The sequence below is a fragment of the Zeus faber genome (assembly GCF_960531495.2).
Source record: "Zeus faber genome assembly, chromosome: 21".
In the NCBI taxonomy this organism is placed as follows: domain Eukaryota; kingdom Metazoa; phylum Chordata; class Actinopteri; order Zeiformes; family Zeidae; genus Zeus; species Zeus faber.
The window spans coordinates 11,587,192-11,604,802 of NC_137208.1; the positions used below are offsets into that span (position 1 = coordinate 11,587,192).

At 46.0% G+C, this 17,611-nt stretch overlaps 1 protein-coding gene across 1 annotated transcript; it reads left to right on the forward strand.

Annotated features, from left to right (window-relative positions):
* The first annotated feature begins 5,829 nt into the window (after positions 1-5,829).
* nudt4b (nudix (nucleoside diphosphate linked moiety X)-type motif 4b) lies at positions 5,830-17,204 on the forward strand. Its single transcript, XM_080022430.1, has 5 exons — positions 5,830-5,929; positions 12,736-12,846; positions 14,350-14,394; positions 14,685-14,772; positions 15,817-17,204. Exons 1-5 carry the CDS (start codon positions 5,831-5,833, stop codon positions 16,029-16,031), a joined length of 558 nt encoding a protein of 185 aa, XP_079878556.1. The 5' UTR covers position 5,830; the 3' UTR covers positions 16,032-17,204.
* Positions 17,205-17,611: the final 407 nt, after the last annotated feature.

Genomic DNA, 17,611 nt, shown 5'->3' on the forward strand with positions numbered 1-17,611 from the left:
GGGATTCATTCTCCGAGACCTCAAATTGCCTTCCATCGCATCCGTCTCCTCCATCACCACGTGACACAGTTCTGACTCGTGAATAACTTTCACAGCTCGTGCTCACATCTGCCCAACATCACCACGACTCGATGCATCGCCGCTGCAAAACAATCTATGGCTTCTCCGAGGCCGAGCAGAGAAACATTACATTTCTGCTATTTCTCCTCCCGGAACGATTCTGATTTATCTCCGCAGCCGGCCCGGCCAGGTCGTTTCATTTCAGCTCCTCGTGTCGTAATCGCCGCCATCACCTTCCGTCTTATTTTTAACCTGTGCTCATATTATGTGTTTGGAAAACAGATGGTCCAGCCTATGATTAGCCTTCCTTACTCTGTTATAAAAGACGACGCTAAATTTAGTGGGGGCGCTGAATGCCGCATAATCGCTTCTCCGGAGTCAAACATTGACATCATTGGTGATGTCGTCCCCGGCGCCTTACAGTGTTTTTTTTTTTTTTGCGGTTCGCGTTCGTTTGGCTCAGGGCCACATCCAGGGTCCAGAGGGCCGCGAGCGCGGGTCAAAGAAGAGTCTTAGAGGCTGAGTTAATCAGCTCAGAAGCGGACGCCGCTGATCAGAGCTGGACGCATACGCTGAGTGGATCAAGTGCAAATAAAGACCATGATAAGGTTGATGGGTGTGTGCGGGTGTGGGTGTGGGTGGGGCAGGGGCGGGTGGGAGGGGCGAGCGTGGTGACTAGGTGAGTGTGGTAATCCCGCCGCGCCCGTGTTGTCGGGAGGCAGATGCCACCTGGGCTTCGGCGATAAAGGGCCGACGGAGCTTCCGCGGCCCCTTCTCCCACCTGTCCCGGCCGCTGCCGACGGAAACGCGATCCCTCCCCCTCTTCGCCCTCACGTCCTCCCTGTTCGAGGAAACTTTCATTACTGTCCTCCGTTACGCAAGAGGAGGAGGATGACCAAACGTTTGCAGAAGCGTGATGACAGGAAGGTCTATTTGTTGTTGTGCAAGGGGCTGGTCGGGCTGAGCTCATTGCTTTAAGACAAATGTTTGAGGGCAATGTAAGGCTTAGCGGCTTGCTTTCAAAACGCAGTCCACTGCAGAGGCCCGTTTATCACAAATGCATAATAAATAACGAATAATATGAATATTTTGGTGTACAGTATGATAGGTGTAGTAAATCAACTGTGCTAAGTAATGCCCCCCAACTCTGCTCTGGTTTATTTAATGGTTAAAAATTACTTTGTGTACTGTTTTCATCAAAGAAAAATGTTTTCAGGCAGTAAAAGCTTTGGGATCTACAATATTCAAGAAGCATCATTTGAAGATGTGCAAAGGCAGGCTGAGGTCCGAATTCCAACACATTACCGTGTAGCAAAGAATTCTCCCTGAAATGGACCTGCACATGAGACCGCAAAGACAGGTTGGTCCACCATCCAAACACCGACCCGAAATTGACTTTGCATTGCCATTTGCTAATTTAACCCATTTGACCAAATGAGCAGTGTTCTGCTTGCGTAGTGTGTTTTTCGTTGTTTCTCCCGGCTACGTTGGTGCTGTTATACCCGGACAAATCGGGATGTGGGTGTCCGTCCTGGTCCAGAGGAGAATTGTGAACACAATTCCTGAAAAGGCTCTCCTAGAGTATATCCTAAAATTCAAATATGGATCCTTGCAGGAAGAATAGATGCTAGAGACCCTGACAGCTGATGAGCCGCGCCCTTTGAGCCACTTTGATCCGTCCTCATCTTGTTAAAAAAAAAAAAAAAAGCAAGGGTGGTTTTATTGATCTTTCCTGCTGTTGTTACAACATCTGGACCCCGGGTCAAAGGTAAACTTTGGATAAAGGTGTCGAAATACTAACAATGCTTTGTCTAATTGTGATATCAAGCCGCCATTGTTGGTAAAATCGCACATATTCTTGAATTACCCCCACTAAGATTTATTTGAGCAACTCTGTGGATGTCTATCACTTTATCTGCAGTTATCTGCTATTTCAATTATACTATAATTATACATTATGCAAACAGGGAATGTTTCTAGAAAGGCCATGAGACCGAGAAGCCGAAAGATAGAACAGAAGATACCAATATAAGACGGCTGAATTATAAATATTTTAAACATTAATATCTGGACAAGCAGATGAGTGTCTTCTGGTACCATGAAAAAAACAAACCTTTTTCTCAAGTAAAGGTGTGGTTTTCCCCATCTCTGACTTGTTGCAATGCAGAGTGTCATGCTGCAAAGAAGAATGTTGAAATAAGCTAATGAACCGCAAAAAGAATGCTCCACACCGCTGTTTAAATGACTGGTGACGGTTGTGTAATTCCGTGGACGTTCAAATTACAGGCAAATGTCCTTGCCTTCGTAGCCTCGAAGATAACCTCACTTTTCCTATAAGCGGGCAAATAATACGAGAGTAAACTGTGTGTTCTGGTGCTGTGGGCTCTGCCAAAGCCTGTTGTGATCTTGAGAAATATGTGCTTGGCTTCAAGGTCTCTGAAAGGCGTAATCCTTCCCTTCGGCGACACGGAGAGACACCGCCGCTGGGGGGCGAAATGTTTACATGTCATGCGTTTTCACACGGCGTGCAATATGGAAACTTCCCGGGGAAATCGATATCAAAATATTTTCTTGACATTCCAACGCAGTATAAACATTAGGGTTTGTGGCACAATGTTTGAGACTTGGACTTATCGAGTACTGGTGCTATCGGGCTGGCCTCAGCCTTTGTGGGGTTTTTTTAGGCACAATTACTGTATCAACGCTCCCGAGTAACATTATTTGCCATTGCCGCATCAGCAATTTATTTATTTATTTGCACACGAATATGGTTTTGCGTTCCCCACCGAGGAGTCTCACGGAAGCGCTGAGGAGCGTCTCTGCCGGAGCAGCCCAGTCTCATGTGTTGTAAGGACACTCAGTTCTTGCACCGGACAGCAGCTATGCAGGATTGAACTTGTGACCTTTTGATTTGCAGGACAGCATCCTCTCTACGGTTCATCGGGTCGAATTGATAAAGTTATAGAGGACCTGATAATTCAGCGTCTCACGCCTTGGGCTGATGGTATTTCAGCCTTTAAACGGAAGGTGGTTTGATTTCCCCCTCCTGATAAGCAGCTTTTGAGGTGTTGAAAACATCCTTAAACAAAGCCTCAATGTGGACCTCTCAGCTAAGTTACTCAAACATTAACGTGTCTGTTTTGGCTGCGCACACAGCCAAGGGCATATGGGTATGAAGTAGGGTTGGCTGATATAATATTGATATTGTGATCAGAGACTATTAACGTCTGCGGTTGTGGTTATTGCAATATTGTGATCTGGTTAAATGTTGTCTTTAAGGAGCCCGACAGTAAAGTAATGCAGCTTTCTGAACTTAATAGACTGTTCTAATCAACACCTCTATCTGCTTGGTCTTAATATCCACATTGCTAATGATTGTTATTTCTGATGTTTCCTGTGTGGAATTATCTTATGAAGGCACCAATAGTCAACCCTAAAATATTGTCAAATTATCAATATCAAGGTATCCATAAAAAATTGTCAATAATGGTAAGCTGTAGTATATGGGTTTATGGGTTAAACTTTGGGTATGGGTATAATGGAGATGTGGGTATATGGTTATGAGAGTGTAAATGTATATTATATCTTGGTATAAGGGTATGTGGGTACATGGGTATATTACAGGGCTTTAAGGATGTATGGATATATGGGTATGGTACAGTATATAGGCACCGGATATAAGGTTATATTAGTATAATGGTATATGGGTGTATGATATAACTTTAGAAGAAGAAGAAGAAGATTCTTTGTTCGTCACACAACACGCTACTACAACACACGCGCACACACACACACGCACACACACACACACGCACGTGCTTTGGATGGTGGCCGGTGAAATGTGGCCTCTGCATTTGACCCGTCCTGGCTTGTCCTTCCTCCGGGGGGAGCAGCCAGGAGCAGTGGGCAGCATTCAATGACGTGCCCAGGGACCTGGTTCCATATGTCCATCGCTGGTCAGACGATGATGTGTGCAAGATATATTATTAGGGTATATACCCTTATACCTTCACAATACACCCTCAACCCCCTATAATATGATCTATATTGTAGGGGGTTGAGGGTATATTGTGAAGGTATAAGGGTGTATTAGAGGGGATTAAGGGTATTTTGTGAAGGTGTAAGGGGGGATGGTAGCTCAGGAGGTAGAGCTGGTCGTCTAGTAATCCAAAGGCGGCCGGTTCGATCCCAGGCTCCTCCTGCTAGCATGCTGTAGTGTCCTTGAGCAAGACACTTAACCCCTAATTGCTCCTGATGGCTGCGTCCGTCGGCGTTGGAACAATTGTAAGTCGCTTTGGATAAAAGCGTCCGCTAAAATGCAATGCAATACAGGGGATTAAGGGTGTATTGTGACGGTAGAAGGGTATATTGAGAAAGGTATAAGGGTATATTAGAGGGGAATAAGGGTATTTTGTGAAGGTATAAGGGGATATTACAGGGGATTAAGGGTATATTGTGAAGGTATAAGGATATGGGTATAAGGGTATATTATGAAGGTTTAAGGGTATATTATATGATATAAGGGTATATTGTGAAGGTATAAGGGTATATGATATGGGCATAAGGGTATATTGTGAAGGTATAAGGATATGGGTATAAGGGTATATTATGAAGGTTTAAGGGTATATTATATGATATAAGGGTATATTGTGAAGGTATAAGGGTATGTTGTGAAGGTATAATGGTATAATTTGAAGGTGCAATGGTATATTGTGAAGGTATAAGGGTATATTAGAGGGGAATAAGGGTATTTTGTGAAGGTATAAGGGTATATGATATGGGCATAAGGGTATATTGTGAAGGTATAAGCGTATGTTGTGAAGGTATAATGGTATAATTTGAAGGTGCAATGGTATATTGTGAAGGTATAAGGGTATATATGGGTATAAGGGTATATTGTGAAGGTATAAGGGTATATGATATGGGCATAAGGGTATATTGTGAAGGTATAAGGGTATATTAGAGGGGAATAAGGGTATTTTTTGAAGGTATAAGGGTATATGATATGGGCATAAGGGTATATTGTGAAGGTATAAGGGTATATTAGAGGGGAATAAGGGTATTTTGTGAAGGTATAAGGGTATATGATATGGGCATAAGGGTATATTGTGAAGGTATAAGGGTATGTTGTGAAGGTATAATGGTATAATTTGAAGGTGCAATGGTATATTGTGAAGGTATAAGGGTATATATGGGTATAAGGGTATATTGTGAAGGTATACGGGTATATTTTATGGGTACAAGGGTATACCGACTATAGATATGTGAGTATATGGGTATATGAGTAGAAGGGTATGTGTTTATATGCCGCAGTTGGCTGTTTTTTTAATGAATGGTGACGTGCCTAGTCCCAGTCCACTCTGAGCCCTGGCCTTCTGTCCATTGTACTGAGTCAGCGGCGCACATGCGCAGTGCGGCCGGAGGAGGGCCGCTGTGAGCGGGCTGAGCATAAGACTCCCCCCGCCTGGTGGTGGCGTGGAGAACCGGGAGCAGCAGAGCGCCGTGCTGCGGAGCGGCTCCCCCCCCCCCCCCAGACGCCACCCGAATGGGAATAACAGCCACACCGACACCGACGACGACAACAACAACAACAATATAAAGAATCGGACGATCTCTCGACCGCCCGTCACGGTCACGGATGCTGGTTCCCCCGCAGGGTCGGTCCTTCCACCGGGTTTTCGTCGCCGTCGTCGGGGCAGGAGGAGGAGGAGGAGGAGGCGGCGGCGGTGGAGGAGGCGAAGGAGGAGGAGGAGGAGGAGAAGAACCATCCATGATGAAGTTCAAGCCGAACCAGACCAGGACCTACGACGGGGAGGGCTTCAAGAAGAGAGCCGCGTGCCTGTGCTTCAAGAACGAGCTGGAGGAGGAGGTAGGAGACGACCCCCACCGGGAGGCGGGGGGGGGGGGACCCACGCACACCGCAGGGATCCATTAGCGCTGGTTCTCATTCCCGACCCCATTCATCCACCCCACGCATGACAGCGGTGTCGCGTGTGAAAAGCTTTTTTTTTTAATCACTATATATATATATATATATATATATTTTTTAAATCTTTATATTCGGGGGGGGCAAAAAAGAGTGGACGCCGGAGTAAGTCGGACGAGGGGGTTTGGCTGTGTTTACCGTGCGGGGCCCGGGGCCATCCAGTTTAGGCTAGTTTGAGATGGGGGTGGGAAGCGGTGGGGACGGGGACGGGGGGGGGGGGGGGGGGGCTCCGTGGCGTGTTTCTCCCACCGTGGGTCTGGATCTTCAAGAGAAGGATCTGGGTCCCAGCGCACTACCACAAGGGATCACGTCTCCTTTATTATTATTATTATTATTATTATTATTATTTATTTATACTAACCATATGTCGGATTTTGTCTTATTTGGTCCCGTCATGCGCAGCAATATCCAACTATTCATATTTGTATTCATGTTTGTATTCATGTTCATGTTTATATTCATATTCATGTTCATATTCATAACCAGTCAATACTTCCTGTCATAGGCTTTTTTTTGTTGTTGCCGTAATTAATCTGTCTTTATCTGGTGCAGAGAGCAGGGCAGATTTTGTATATTCTAGATATATATTATATTGTATTGAAATTTTTGTGTGTGTGTGTGTGTGTGTCTTTGTCTGTCCGCTCTGCACCAACTATTTCCAAGACAAGTTCCTCGGATCTGAAAATGCACTCGGCCCAATTAAAAGATTGTTATTCAGAATGATGATCAACATGCAGCAGCCTCCCAGTGCAGGCACTGTGTTGCATCTCTCTGCACGTGAGCATTTAAAGGGGCTGTGCTGCTGCTGCGGTGTTGCTTCTCCTTTTTATTTTATTTTTTATTTTTTATTATTATTATTTACAAATCCGTGTGGCACCGTAGTTACGGAATTACGGAAAAGGGATGTTCTGTTTTCTTCTCTCTTTTCTTGTTGTTGTTCTGAACACTGGCAATGCTCAGACCCCGTCCCCTGTGCCAAGATCCAAGCCCAAAGTGTGTGGTGTGCAACACAAGAGACGTGCTCAGTGCGATATCACTGAGCGGGCGGTGGGCTCCGAGCCCCCCGCCACCAGACCAGCACAGGGACCCGGGACCAGGGGGGCAAAATGGCACCGCTCCAGGCTGGGTGGCCTTACATGTAATCCATGCCCGGCCTCTCCCAAGAGTTATACGTTCTCCAATATTGCACGGCAGGGCGTTAACAGGTCGATACATACATACTGTACATGCATAGATAAATATAGGGGGAACTGATCATTTCCATAAACATTTGCATTTATTCACTAATTATTGCACGTGTTCATCTTTTTTGTATTCTAAATAGAAAGATTTCTTGCCCATACCCAGAAACAAAAACATTATTGTCCTTGCATACTTTCCCATCTTACTAAATAATAAAATGAAACAAAACTCTAAACGCCTATAAAAAATAAATACTACTAAAACCATTATCAGCAATTAGGAAATACCAATCAAAAAGGGTGCAACGAAGATTCTCTCCTCCCTCTTGTTCTCTGACCCGTATAATCATTAACTCGGTGTCAAGCTCCAACTTTTTACCTGTTTTCAACGTGTTTCCGTGTTTAAAGCTGCCACTTAGTTTTAATGAAGGCAGCGGTTGACAGGCGGCGAGGTTGGAGGGACAGAGGGATAGGCCGGAGCCGTCGCCAGGCTCCGATAAGATAAGATAAAGAAGATAAAGCGTAAAGATAAACGAGAACGATATCGTGCGGGGAACTCCGCGGTTGTTATTCTGGCCTTTTTACTGAGAACGCTGCCACTCGAACCTTTTTTTATTTATTTTTTATTTTTTTCTCTCGTCTCTTCAAAGTGAGGCACCAAACACGCGCGCGCGCACACACACACACACAGTGGAGCGAACACTCCCAGACATAGGAGACCCAACCGTTTGTGCTTGTGGCAGAACATGAGCCCTCTAAGCTGTTAAACCTTTTGTTGTGTCATTAAGCAGAAGACAAAGCTGAAACCTTGTGACTTACGACACAATGACGGCAATTAAGCTCCCCCCGAAAAAAAATGTAACTAGTGACCCCGGCACATCAGTGATAGGAGAGTGAGGTCATCCGACGGCGAAAAGACAGTTGTGATAAAGGCGCCCGTGTTGCTCGGAGACACGGTACACGAGAGGACTTGTTGACATTATGTAAAAGTAATAATCGTTTGGCATCGGCCTTTATTAGCAGATCACAACAAGGTTTGATTTGTTGATTGAAGACGAAGCCAAAGGTCAGAACTCCTCACTTCCTGCATCCGCGCGGAGCTCCACTTGAGTTTTGAATCTCTTACTCATCGTGGCCTCCTAGTGCCCACTCGGGTTTTGTGTGACCATTCTTGATGCGTTTTTTTTTTTTAGGTTTGAGGATGTGGGTTGGAAACGGCGCCACCGCGTGATGGGCTGAAACGATTTATCCAATAACCAATTAGTCCACCGATAGAAACGATTCGGTCTGGTTAATGTAGTTTTTGTTATGTTATGACATATCTACCACATTTTACAACTTCACCAAAATGTAAATGCCTGTTGTTGTTTCATGTTGTGAAATGAGAAGACGGATGACCTTTGATGGGCATTTACAACCATCACATCGTTTAAAAAAAAAAAAAAAAAAAAAAAAACATATATATATATATATATATATATATATTTTTTTTTTTTAAATCAGATTTACCATAATATGCTGCCATTTTAAGGGCTGAAATAACAGCATGGATTAATAGACTATAGGGCTAAACGATTCTGAGACAAAACCAAATGGCAGTCTTTGTGACTCATACTCTTGATGGCTATTTGATTTTTCCGATTTGTTTTACTGAACAGCTCAGCTCGATATATATATATATATATATATATATATATATATATATATATATATATATATATATATATATATATATATATATATAAAGGGAACCCACACATTCATCGGTTACCATAATAATAATGATCTATAAAGGCATCCCAACCGTGTGATAGTATTCCTTCCCCACTTATTATCATTAAATAACTGCCTCATTCATTCCTCCCTCTTCCGACCTCCTTCTACCTGTTCATGTGTCTCTGGCATCTTCCCACTTTTCGTCCTGGGAGAGCCTCCTCGGCATCCAAAACCTTTACGGCCACATTCGTTCCTCCAGAACATTACCTCCCGCTGTCCTGCTTGAGGCCCGGACCAGGGGACGGGTTATTATGGGTGATATTTACGACCGGTGACAGTTTGACGGTTCCCTTTGGATACGGCGTCCAAAGCTGTCCCTCTTTTTCAATAGATCGGGGGGGTGGGAAGCCACGAATTGAAAAGAGACCCCCATTTTCCCATATCGATGACTATGTCATTTATTTTTTAATTACTCGATTAGGGAAAACGAAAAAGGCACCCCTGTGGTATTTCCACAACAGCGGCCCTTTCACTCCTCCGCCACATCGCACCTCCCTTCACCCCCGGCGCTGTGGAGGACTCCGCCCGACCCTCAGCCTGTCATCGCGTAGGCGTCAGTTATTTCTCTTTCCGTTGTTTCTGACGCCGAGCGCTGTCCAACAGGTGGTGAATTTTGACGGGCGGGGAGCCGGAGCCAGAGCGGCTTATATACAGTACATCGCTAAAGGAACCAAATCAATATCCTCTGTTCATTATGATTATGAATAAAACATCCAAAATGATAGGAAAGGTCAGAATGGCGGAGCGAGAGCGCTCACATGTCAGTGACGCTCTCGGGAGATATGAAGATTTAGTTTGCCAGGAAGTTTATTTCTTACGCCCCGGGATTCACTTACGTTTTCTATACCCAGACAGCATCTCGCAACTGACTCAGTGGTTCAAAATGGGAGAGGGATTTGGCCCAACCGCCCTGGAAGCTTTTTGGCTTTTGTTTTGTATACACAGGCTGTGCACGCATCGCCCCCGGAGCCTCGTCTGCAGCTCTGCAATAAAACCACAACGGCGGCGCCCTGTATGTGGACGGGTGACTCTTAAATTCTCATTTCTAGCACAGAAATATGCACAGACATGCACGCACACGCACGCACACACACACACACACACACACACATACACAGATGGCAGAACTTGGTTACCAGGTTCATCTCAGAGCATTTGTAAAGTTGGCGCTCCTCTGAGAAGGCGGTGTGTTCCGTGCTCCGCACCGCTGTGCCGCTGCTCGCTTTAGTGTGAACGTCCCTTCCCTGCAAACTGTGCCAGCCACTCCACACACAAATAGGACGAGCACCTGTTTTTTATTTGTTTTTTTTTGTTTGTTTTTTCTTTTCGTATTTTTTTTTGAGGAGCCACGGGCATCCGCTTCTTAACCTCGATATATATATCCAGCGGATATAGCGTCCATAAACACGCACAAAGTTTTTCCATGGCGCCCTGCTTTGAATTCACACAGCCATAATGCGCACATCTATAGTCGTATCCTTGGTGTGACGCCAATCAACCCCCTCCCCAGGGTCGGCCGATGTCAGCCGGGGAAGGAACAGGTGCCCGGCTTGCTTTAGCTCGGCACGGGCAGCCCGCAACGCTCATCGCCACCCCCCCCCCCCACCCCCCGACATGTGCCACAGAGTCGGTTTTGGACCGCGGCTCCAGATCGGTCACCTGGCGGCACCTCGGCAGAGCTTCAAAAAGCCCCTTCCTATCAATCCCATTACGGGAAAGCGAGAGAGGCCGAGTTTGGGATTATCAGACCGGCTCTCGGTGCAGGATTACCGCAGACAGTGATTGGACAGGTGGAGCAGGGGATGGCGGCGAGGTGAATATCACCATCTGCCGCGCAAGCTGTCGAAACAAGGCGGATATCTGTCCCAACCGTATGTTTGCGGGGCCTCGCCAGATGTGTGCCGCGACGTCAGTGCCGCAAAAAGTGATAGCAAGATAGTGAGTTGGGGGGGGGGGGGGGGGGGGGTGTTGGCATGGGCCGGACAGGAAGTCAGGTGTGATCTCAGAAGCCCCACGGTGTCAAAGTGTCCCTGTTCCTGATGCTGAGCGCTGAACTGGTTCTTCTTTCCCCCCGGTGCTTAAATCTGTAGAATGACCTGTTGCTCTATATCATGATTAAAGTGGAAATCCATGAGATTGTCCGTGTTGGCGGGATTACACTATAAGTCCCACCATCTGATTTTGTCATCCGAGGGCGCTGTTCTTTTTCTTGTGAATGTTGAACTTACCACGTTGCTTTATCAAATCCATTCCGTGTGTTCGATCGGTGCATTATTGCCGGGAAAGGCGGACCAGGCCACCTAACGATGGAAACAGCATATAGAGGAGCACATGGATACCACATACAGTAATACATGGAATGGCTGTTTCTTAAAAAGTGCCAGTCAAACAAAGTATCAAATATGGGGAAAAATAGAGTAAAAAAGACTTGTGTTTGCTGTAGTTGTGTGTGTGTGTGTCTCTGTGTTGTGGTTGCCATATTGACACAGCTGGAAACCGTGGTGACAGGCTCATTTGATCCGTGCGATCGGTCTACAGTGCAAGTGTCGTGTAATTCAAGCCTGGCAGGCTGCTTAGTGGAGCAGCGGGTCACGCCTGCTTTACCTGCATTGTTTACTGGGGTCCAAGTGTGTTGGAACCGCTCCAAAAATGCCTTTGAGTCAACTCACTAACTGGGCAATTAAAAGTTTTCCAAAACGATCTGAAAGAGCAATAAAACTAACAAGTCAATGGGATCAAATCAACAAGGGTTGCGTCTGCACATGATCAAATTTATATCGGAGTTTCAGGCTAAGAGAATTGTAATCTGCGTTTTCTTTTGCGTTCTCACCAAAGTCGTCATCATCATTAGCTGACGCATTATTCTGCACAATTGCGCAACCATGTCTCCATCCAAATGTCAAGGCTATTTTGAGCCAATGTCAGAAAAACCTTAAGAAATGGAAAATAAATTAGGTTGGGTTGAGGCAAATTAACTCCCTACCCACATTTTTATGTTGAATAAACGTCTCTTTATTCTCTCAGATAGGTCGTCTCTCAGATCGTCTCTCAGATGTATATATACAGGATGTATATTATTACAGCACTCCATATATATATCTCATCTGCAGAATGCAATGAAGTGGCACAGGAGATACTGGGGTAGCGAGGTAGTGACACGCAGCGAATGACCGCGGGTCAGTCGGACCCGGGCCGCTGCCAGACATTTCTCCTGCATAGTGCGTGCAGTTACTGTTCCAGCCACCAGGACACTTCCCGGGCAGCTGACTTTCCAATGAAAAGTAAAACCATTCCTTCTCAGAAACTATTGGCAAATCCTATACGCGTACAGCAAAAAAAAAAAAAAGACAAAGAAACAAAGAGGCATTTCAAATGCAATGAAATTGGGGCTTAATAAGTTGAAATTTATGAAATCAACTTCTTCAATGATATTATTTTCTTGAATAAGCTTAAATGTATTTCTATCAAACATTGTTCATAATCTTAATAAATTGCTGGTTATGAAGTTAAATCTATTATGTTTTCGATATTAATAAATGTCCACTTGAGGTGGTACAATGTTGGTTCAGCATTAGAAACAACAGCAAAGTTTGTGCCATTCGATCATTTTTGCTCATTTGTTCCATTCAAGTTTGAAGTTCTTGGCCGAAATGGCTTTTTAATCTCATGTCGTTTGAGTTTGTGGCCGATTGCAGCGTCTCACGTTTTTTGTGTGTTTTTCCTCTCCCCCAGGTCCTGCTGGTGAGCAGCAGTCGACACCCGGACCAGTGGATCGTCCCCGGGGGTGGCATGGAGCCTGAAGAGGAGCCCCGCGGTGCCGCCGTGCGAGAGGTGTTTGAGGAGGTGAGCGGAGAGACGAGCACATCCATCTTGATTTCATTTGAAGGTCGTGCGTGTGCGTGTGTGTGTGTGTATGTATGTGTGTGTGTGTGTGTGTGTGTGTGTGTGTGTGGAACCAGGCCCCACCACATGAAGCCCCGTATCAGCTGGGCGTTAAGTGTGTGTTAAGAGTGAACAGCTACGAAATGGTCGGATTGCCGTCGGAAACATTAATGATCGCGTACTAAGTGCTCAAATGACCTTTTAAACCACGAGTCACAATCGCCGGCCGTGAGTTCTGCCAGGATGCACGCTGAAAGGGGAGGAGGAGGGGAAAAGAGAGATAGTTGAGGAGGCCCCGGGTGTCGGTGGTGTTCCCGAAGTCCAGCTGGTGGGGGAACCTTGCGTATCAGTTGGAGCCGGGTCACGTCAGCGGGCTAAACTTGGCAACCCGCTAGATTCCTGTGCTTTGGCAGGCCCTCTGGCCCGCCCTGCCGGCCGCAGAACGACGCTTCTCATGTATGTTGGGAAACTCATCTCGGGGGGGGGGAACCTTGATGGACGGGTTCGTGGTAATTCGATTACCGGCAAGTGAACATGAATCGATAAAAAAAAAAAAAGGTGTCACGCGAAGGAGATAGCGACGCCCCCGCCGTACTAATCCCTAAACATCCCGACCGACCCTCCTCCACCGGCGCCTTGCTTCTGACTCGCCGCGCGCTTGTTTTTTTTTTATCGATCCTCCACGATTCACGGGCACGCCGCCGCCTCCGCTCTTAAAAAAAAACAAAACACGACCGCTTCAGCGTTGGAAGCAGCGTTGTGGGATCTAAACACATGAAGTGTTTCGTTTTTCGAGCCGTGAAACCACCTGAGCCGCTGCACGTACGGCGGGTGCTTTGATTTATTGTTGCCGCCGGCGACAAAATACAGGGAATGCAAATAAATTCGGAACTCGGTTCATTCTTTTTCTTTGGGCTGTTTCTGAACCGTCGCTGAGATTGGTTGAGCACACAGCATTAAACATTTTTTCTGTCAAGTCCGTCTCATTTGTAATAGTATGCGCAGAAAGGCTTCAACACCCAAGAATCTTAAATAGATTCCCCACAAGTCTTAACTGTAATATAGTTCTGTGACAAAGTTTTCCAAGTCAGGAGATGTAGTTATGTACGATAAAACAAATGACATAAATAACTGTGACTGACTATAAAAAAAAAAAAAAAAGTACTGAAAATTATTTCAAGAAGTGAGATGTAATGTGCCGCCGACGCTGTTACCAGGATAAACAGGATTTTGCCTTTTCATCCACTTTCCATTGTTGTTTCTGATCCTTGCGCGGCCAATGCTGACAATGAGACGCCACCAAGGTCTCAGTAAAATGACTACACCGTCCCCCCGCCCCGCCCCTGGGAGCCCCTCTAGATTACAATCATTTGGAAGAGCAGAAAAATGCTCTCCGTTGTTTTTTGTTTTTCTGTTTTGTTTTTTGTTCTCCTTGGTGATTTCCTATTTCCATTTCTCTTCTAGGCCGGAGTCAAGGGCAAGCTGGGACGCCTACTCGGTGTATTTGAAGTAAGTTTGAGTTGATCTTCCTTGTTTTGTTGCTTAATTATACCCGATTGTGATGACTCCGATGTTCTATGGAGATGAAAACCACTTAAATCATTGTAAAAAACCCTGTATATCATTGTATACTGTATAATATATGATGCATGCAATATGACTTCACCAATAAAATGTGTATAAAAGGTTGTGGTCACCTGTAGGCTCCACTGAGTTCCAAAGAAATGATAGACGAGTGCCCGGTGCTCATCTTATCACGGTGTCAACGTTTTAAAACTCCTTCTCCTCTGACCCCAAAGCAAAACCAAGACCGGAAGCACCGGACGTATGTGTACGTGTTGACTGTGACCGAAACGCTGGAGGACTGGGAGGACTCTGTTAACATAGGTGTGTGTTTATACACTTGCCACACTTGCTGTGTGTGTGTGTGTGTGTGTGTGTGTGTGTGTGTGTGTGTGTGTGTGTGTGTGTGTGTGTGTGTGTGTGTGTGTGTGTGTGTGTGTGTGTGTGTGTGTGTGTGTGTGTGCGTGCGTGTGTTGTGCTGTGTACTTCTTTGCCTTTATATGAATGTATATACTATATAGCGCACCATGTGACCACATGACATGTGCAGAGAACAGGTGCCAGGTATAAATCAAGGCTTCTCCTATTTAGCTGCACAACGTCTTGGCTGTAATCCAGCAGGCAGCCTAGCTTTCACCAGCACAAATGCCGGAGCACTTTGAGAAGTTGTGGAACGCTCCACAGGAAGCCTCCCTTTCCACTTTCTGTAAAAACCCGCATTTGCTGCATCGGCGCTTTTCTTATATGAACAAGGGGAAAATTAGTCAGTCACAATAATATATAAACAGTCGTGTGTGTGTGTGTGTGTGTGTGTGTGTGTGTGTGTGTGTATACATGCATAATAATACACGTGCAAACATATATGCATGTGCACAATGCACAGATATTAAAGTGTGTGTGATCCTGGGATACCCCCAACCTTCCTTTTGTTAATTCATCTCATTAACCAGACACGTTAATTAATAGAAAGCAATACCCGTGGAGACACTGCTCCTTGGGGTGTGTGATCATTTAGTCATCCTCATTTGTACAACATATATTTGTGGAATAAAAGTGGAATTATAGACCTAGTCGACATTTTGCATAGCGGGTGCCGTTTTTACTCAGTACGGAAGTTGAGGTTTTTCTAAATGGTACTAAATGGTAAATGATACTAACACCAGTCCTAATGACATGTATTTCTTACTGGAGTTGCACCTTTAGAAAAAAACATCTACGCAAAAAAGGGAAAAGGAAAAACATACATACATGTGCAGTGCCTGCATTAAAATCTCAAAGCATACATTACCGACGTACAGAGGTATGAGAAAAGTGGAGTTTTTGAAGGTCACCGGTGACTGATGCGTGGCTCTCTGGCTCCCCCCGCAGGCCGCAAGCGGGAGTGGTTCACCGTGGACGAGGCCATCAAAGTGCTGCAGAGCCACAAGCCGGTTCACGCCGAGTACCTCCGGAGGCTGCAGCTCAGCTGCTCGCCCACCAACGGGAACTCGCTACTCCCCAGCCCGCCGCCCAACGACAACTACCCCCATTACGGCGCCAACGCCCCCTCCACGGGCACCGTTTTGGGGTCCATGCGCAGATAGGACTGCGCCCCGAACTCCGCCGTACTGTCCACCACCGAACCCTGGGCGACACACTCAAAAGTCTGTACAGTCTACACACATTTTCGCATGCACGTCTACGTTTTTGGGAGTTGCGGCTCTTGCCTGCGCTAAAGTTTTCTACGGTCGGCCCCCCGGGAAGACCCGCCCCCGAAGCCCCGGCCGAAGCTGTGCGAATGACTCGCGCGATCCAAGCTGGAGGACTGGCGAGGGTCATGTTTTTTTATTTTAATTTTATATTTTTTAACTTGGTCTAAAGGCAGCACAGCTAGCGCTCAGGCTGGTGGGTTTCAGACGGGGGCGGCTCGCGCCAAGAGGAAAATCTGACTTTTACTGGCACAAACCACAACTGTGACACTCTGTAAAGAAAATGCCTTACAATTATATTTGTACGAATGTTCTGAAGGGGTCGTTTTGTTCATCGCGGTTTTGATTCTACTTGATGTCGAAACCCAACAGCGAGGCATCTCGAAAAATCTGCCCCGGAATGAAATGTCCCCCAGGCGCCAGAATAATATTTTCACCACAGCATCCAGAAAGGAACTCCAGGGATGAACAAAAGGATCAGTGTCACTGATCCGCTCTCCAAAGCGCTGGAATGTGCACAACGTGGTTGTAGAATTCACTCTCCGCTACCAAAACCGGTGGACCTTGCCTTTCAAAAATAAATCGATGGGCCCCAAAAGTGATATTTAACGGGACTGTGGTTAAAATGATTACCTATTTATTAAAAAAAAAATCTTCCAATCGGTGTGATTTTTTTTTTTGTTTGTTTTTTTTTAACGAAAAAAACAAACTACCCAATGCTTATATCGCCTTTTTAGAGTGAAACTTTTTTAAGAACGGGGTGGATGTTTCAACGATTTCAAAAGTTAAAAGAAGCCACGATAAAAGAGATAAAAAAAACATATATATATATATATATAAAAACCTCGGCTTTTAGCGGCGTAGGGTTTAAGGCCAACTTCACTTCAACGTCCCACTGGACTGCTACCTCAGTTAGCTGACAACTGGAAATAAATCATAATGCTGCAGCAAATTCTCCTTGGCGACGGGGTGTGGTTAGTCACACCCCGAGCCGAACGTCTCCGACTTGGACAATTCCGGTCCCTCGTCCCTTTAAAGCTGCGGACCCCCCGGCTCAATCAATTGACCCTTCGACCCTCCATCCCCAAAGCGTCGTTTCGAGACGGTGCAAAGTTGTCGTTTCTCCTTAATCTTTGCCTTAAGTCGTACGCGGTGCCCCGCGACGATCGGGGGGCGCGCCGTTTCGAATTTCGGGCAACTTTCTTTCCGATCCGGCCGGCGCGTCGTGCTTTCCACCCGGTTAAAGCCCCGGCACCCGCCGCCTGTCTCCGCAGACCCCCGAATAAGCACGGGCCGAAAATCGGAGAGAGCGGTGGCACCCAGAGCGTCCTCGGAGGGCCAGCGGCCCCGCGGGGCTTCTCGAACCGGGGCGACGTTCCCTAAATATTCCGACGGCATCCGAGAAAAAAAAACAGATTGGAAGTCAAAACCAGGTAGTATTTTGGGGGTAAACAAGGGGGTCAGAGGGTTACACG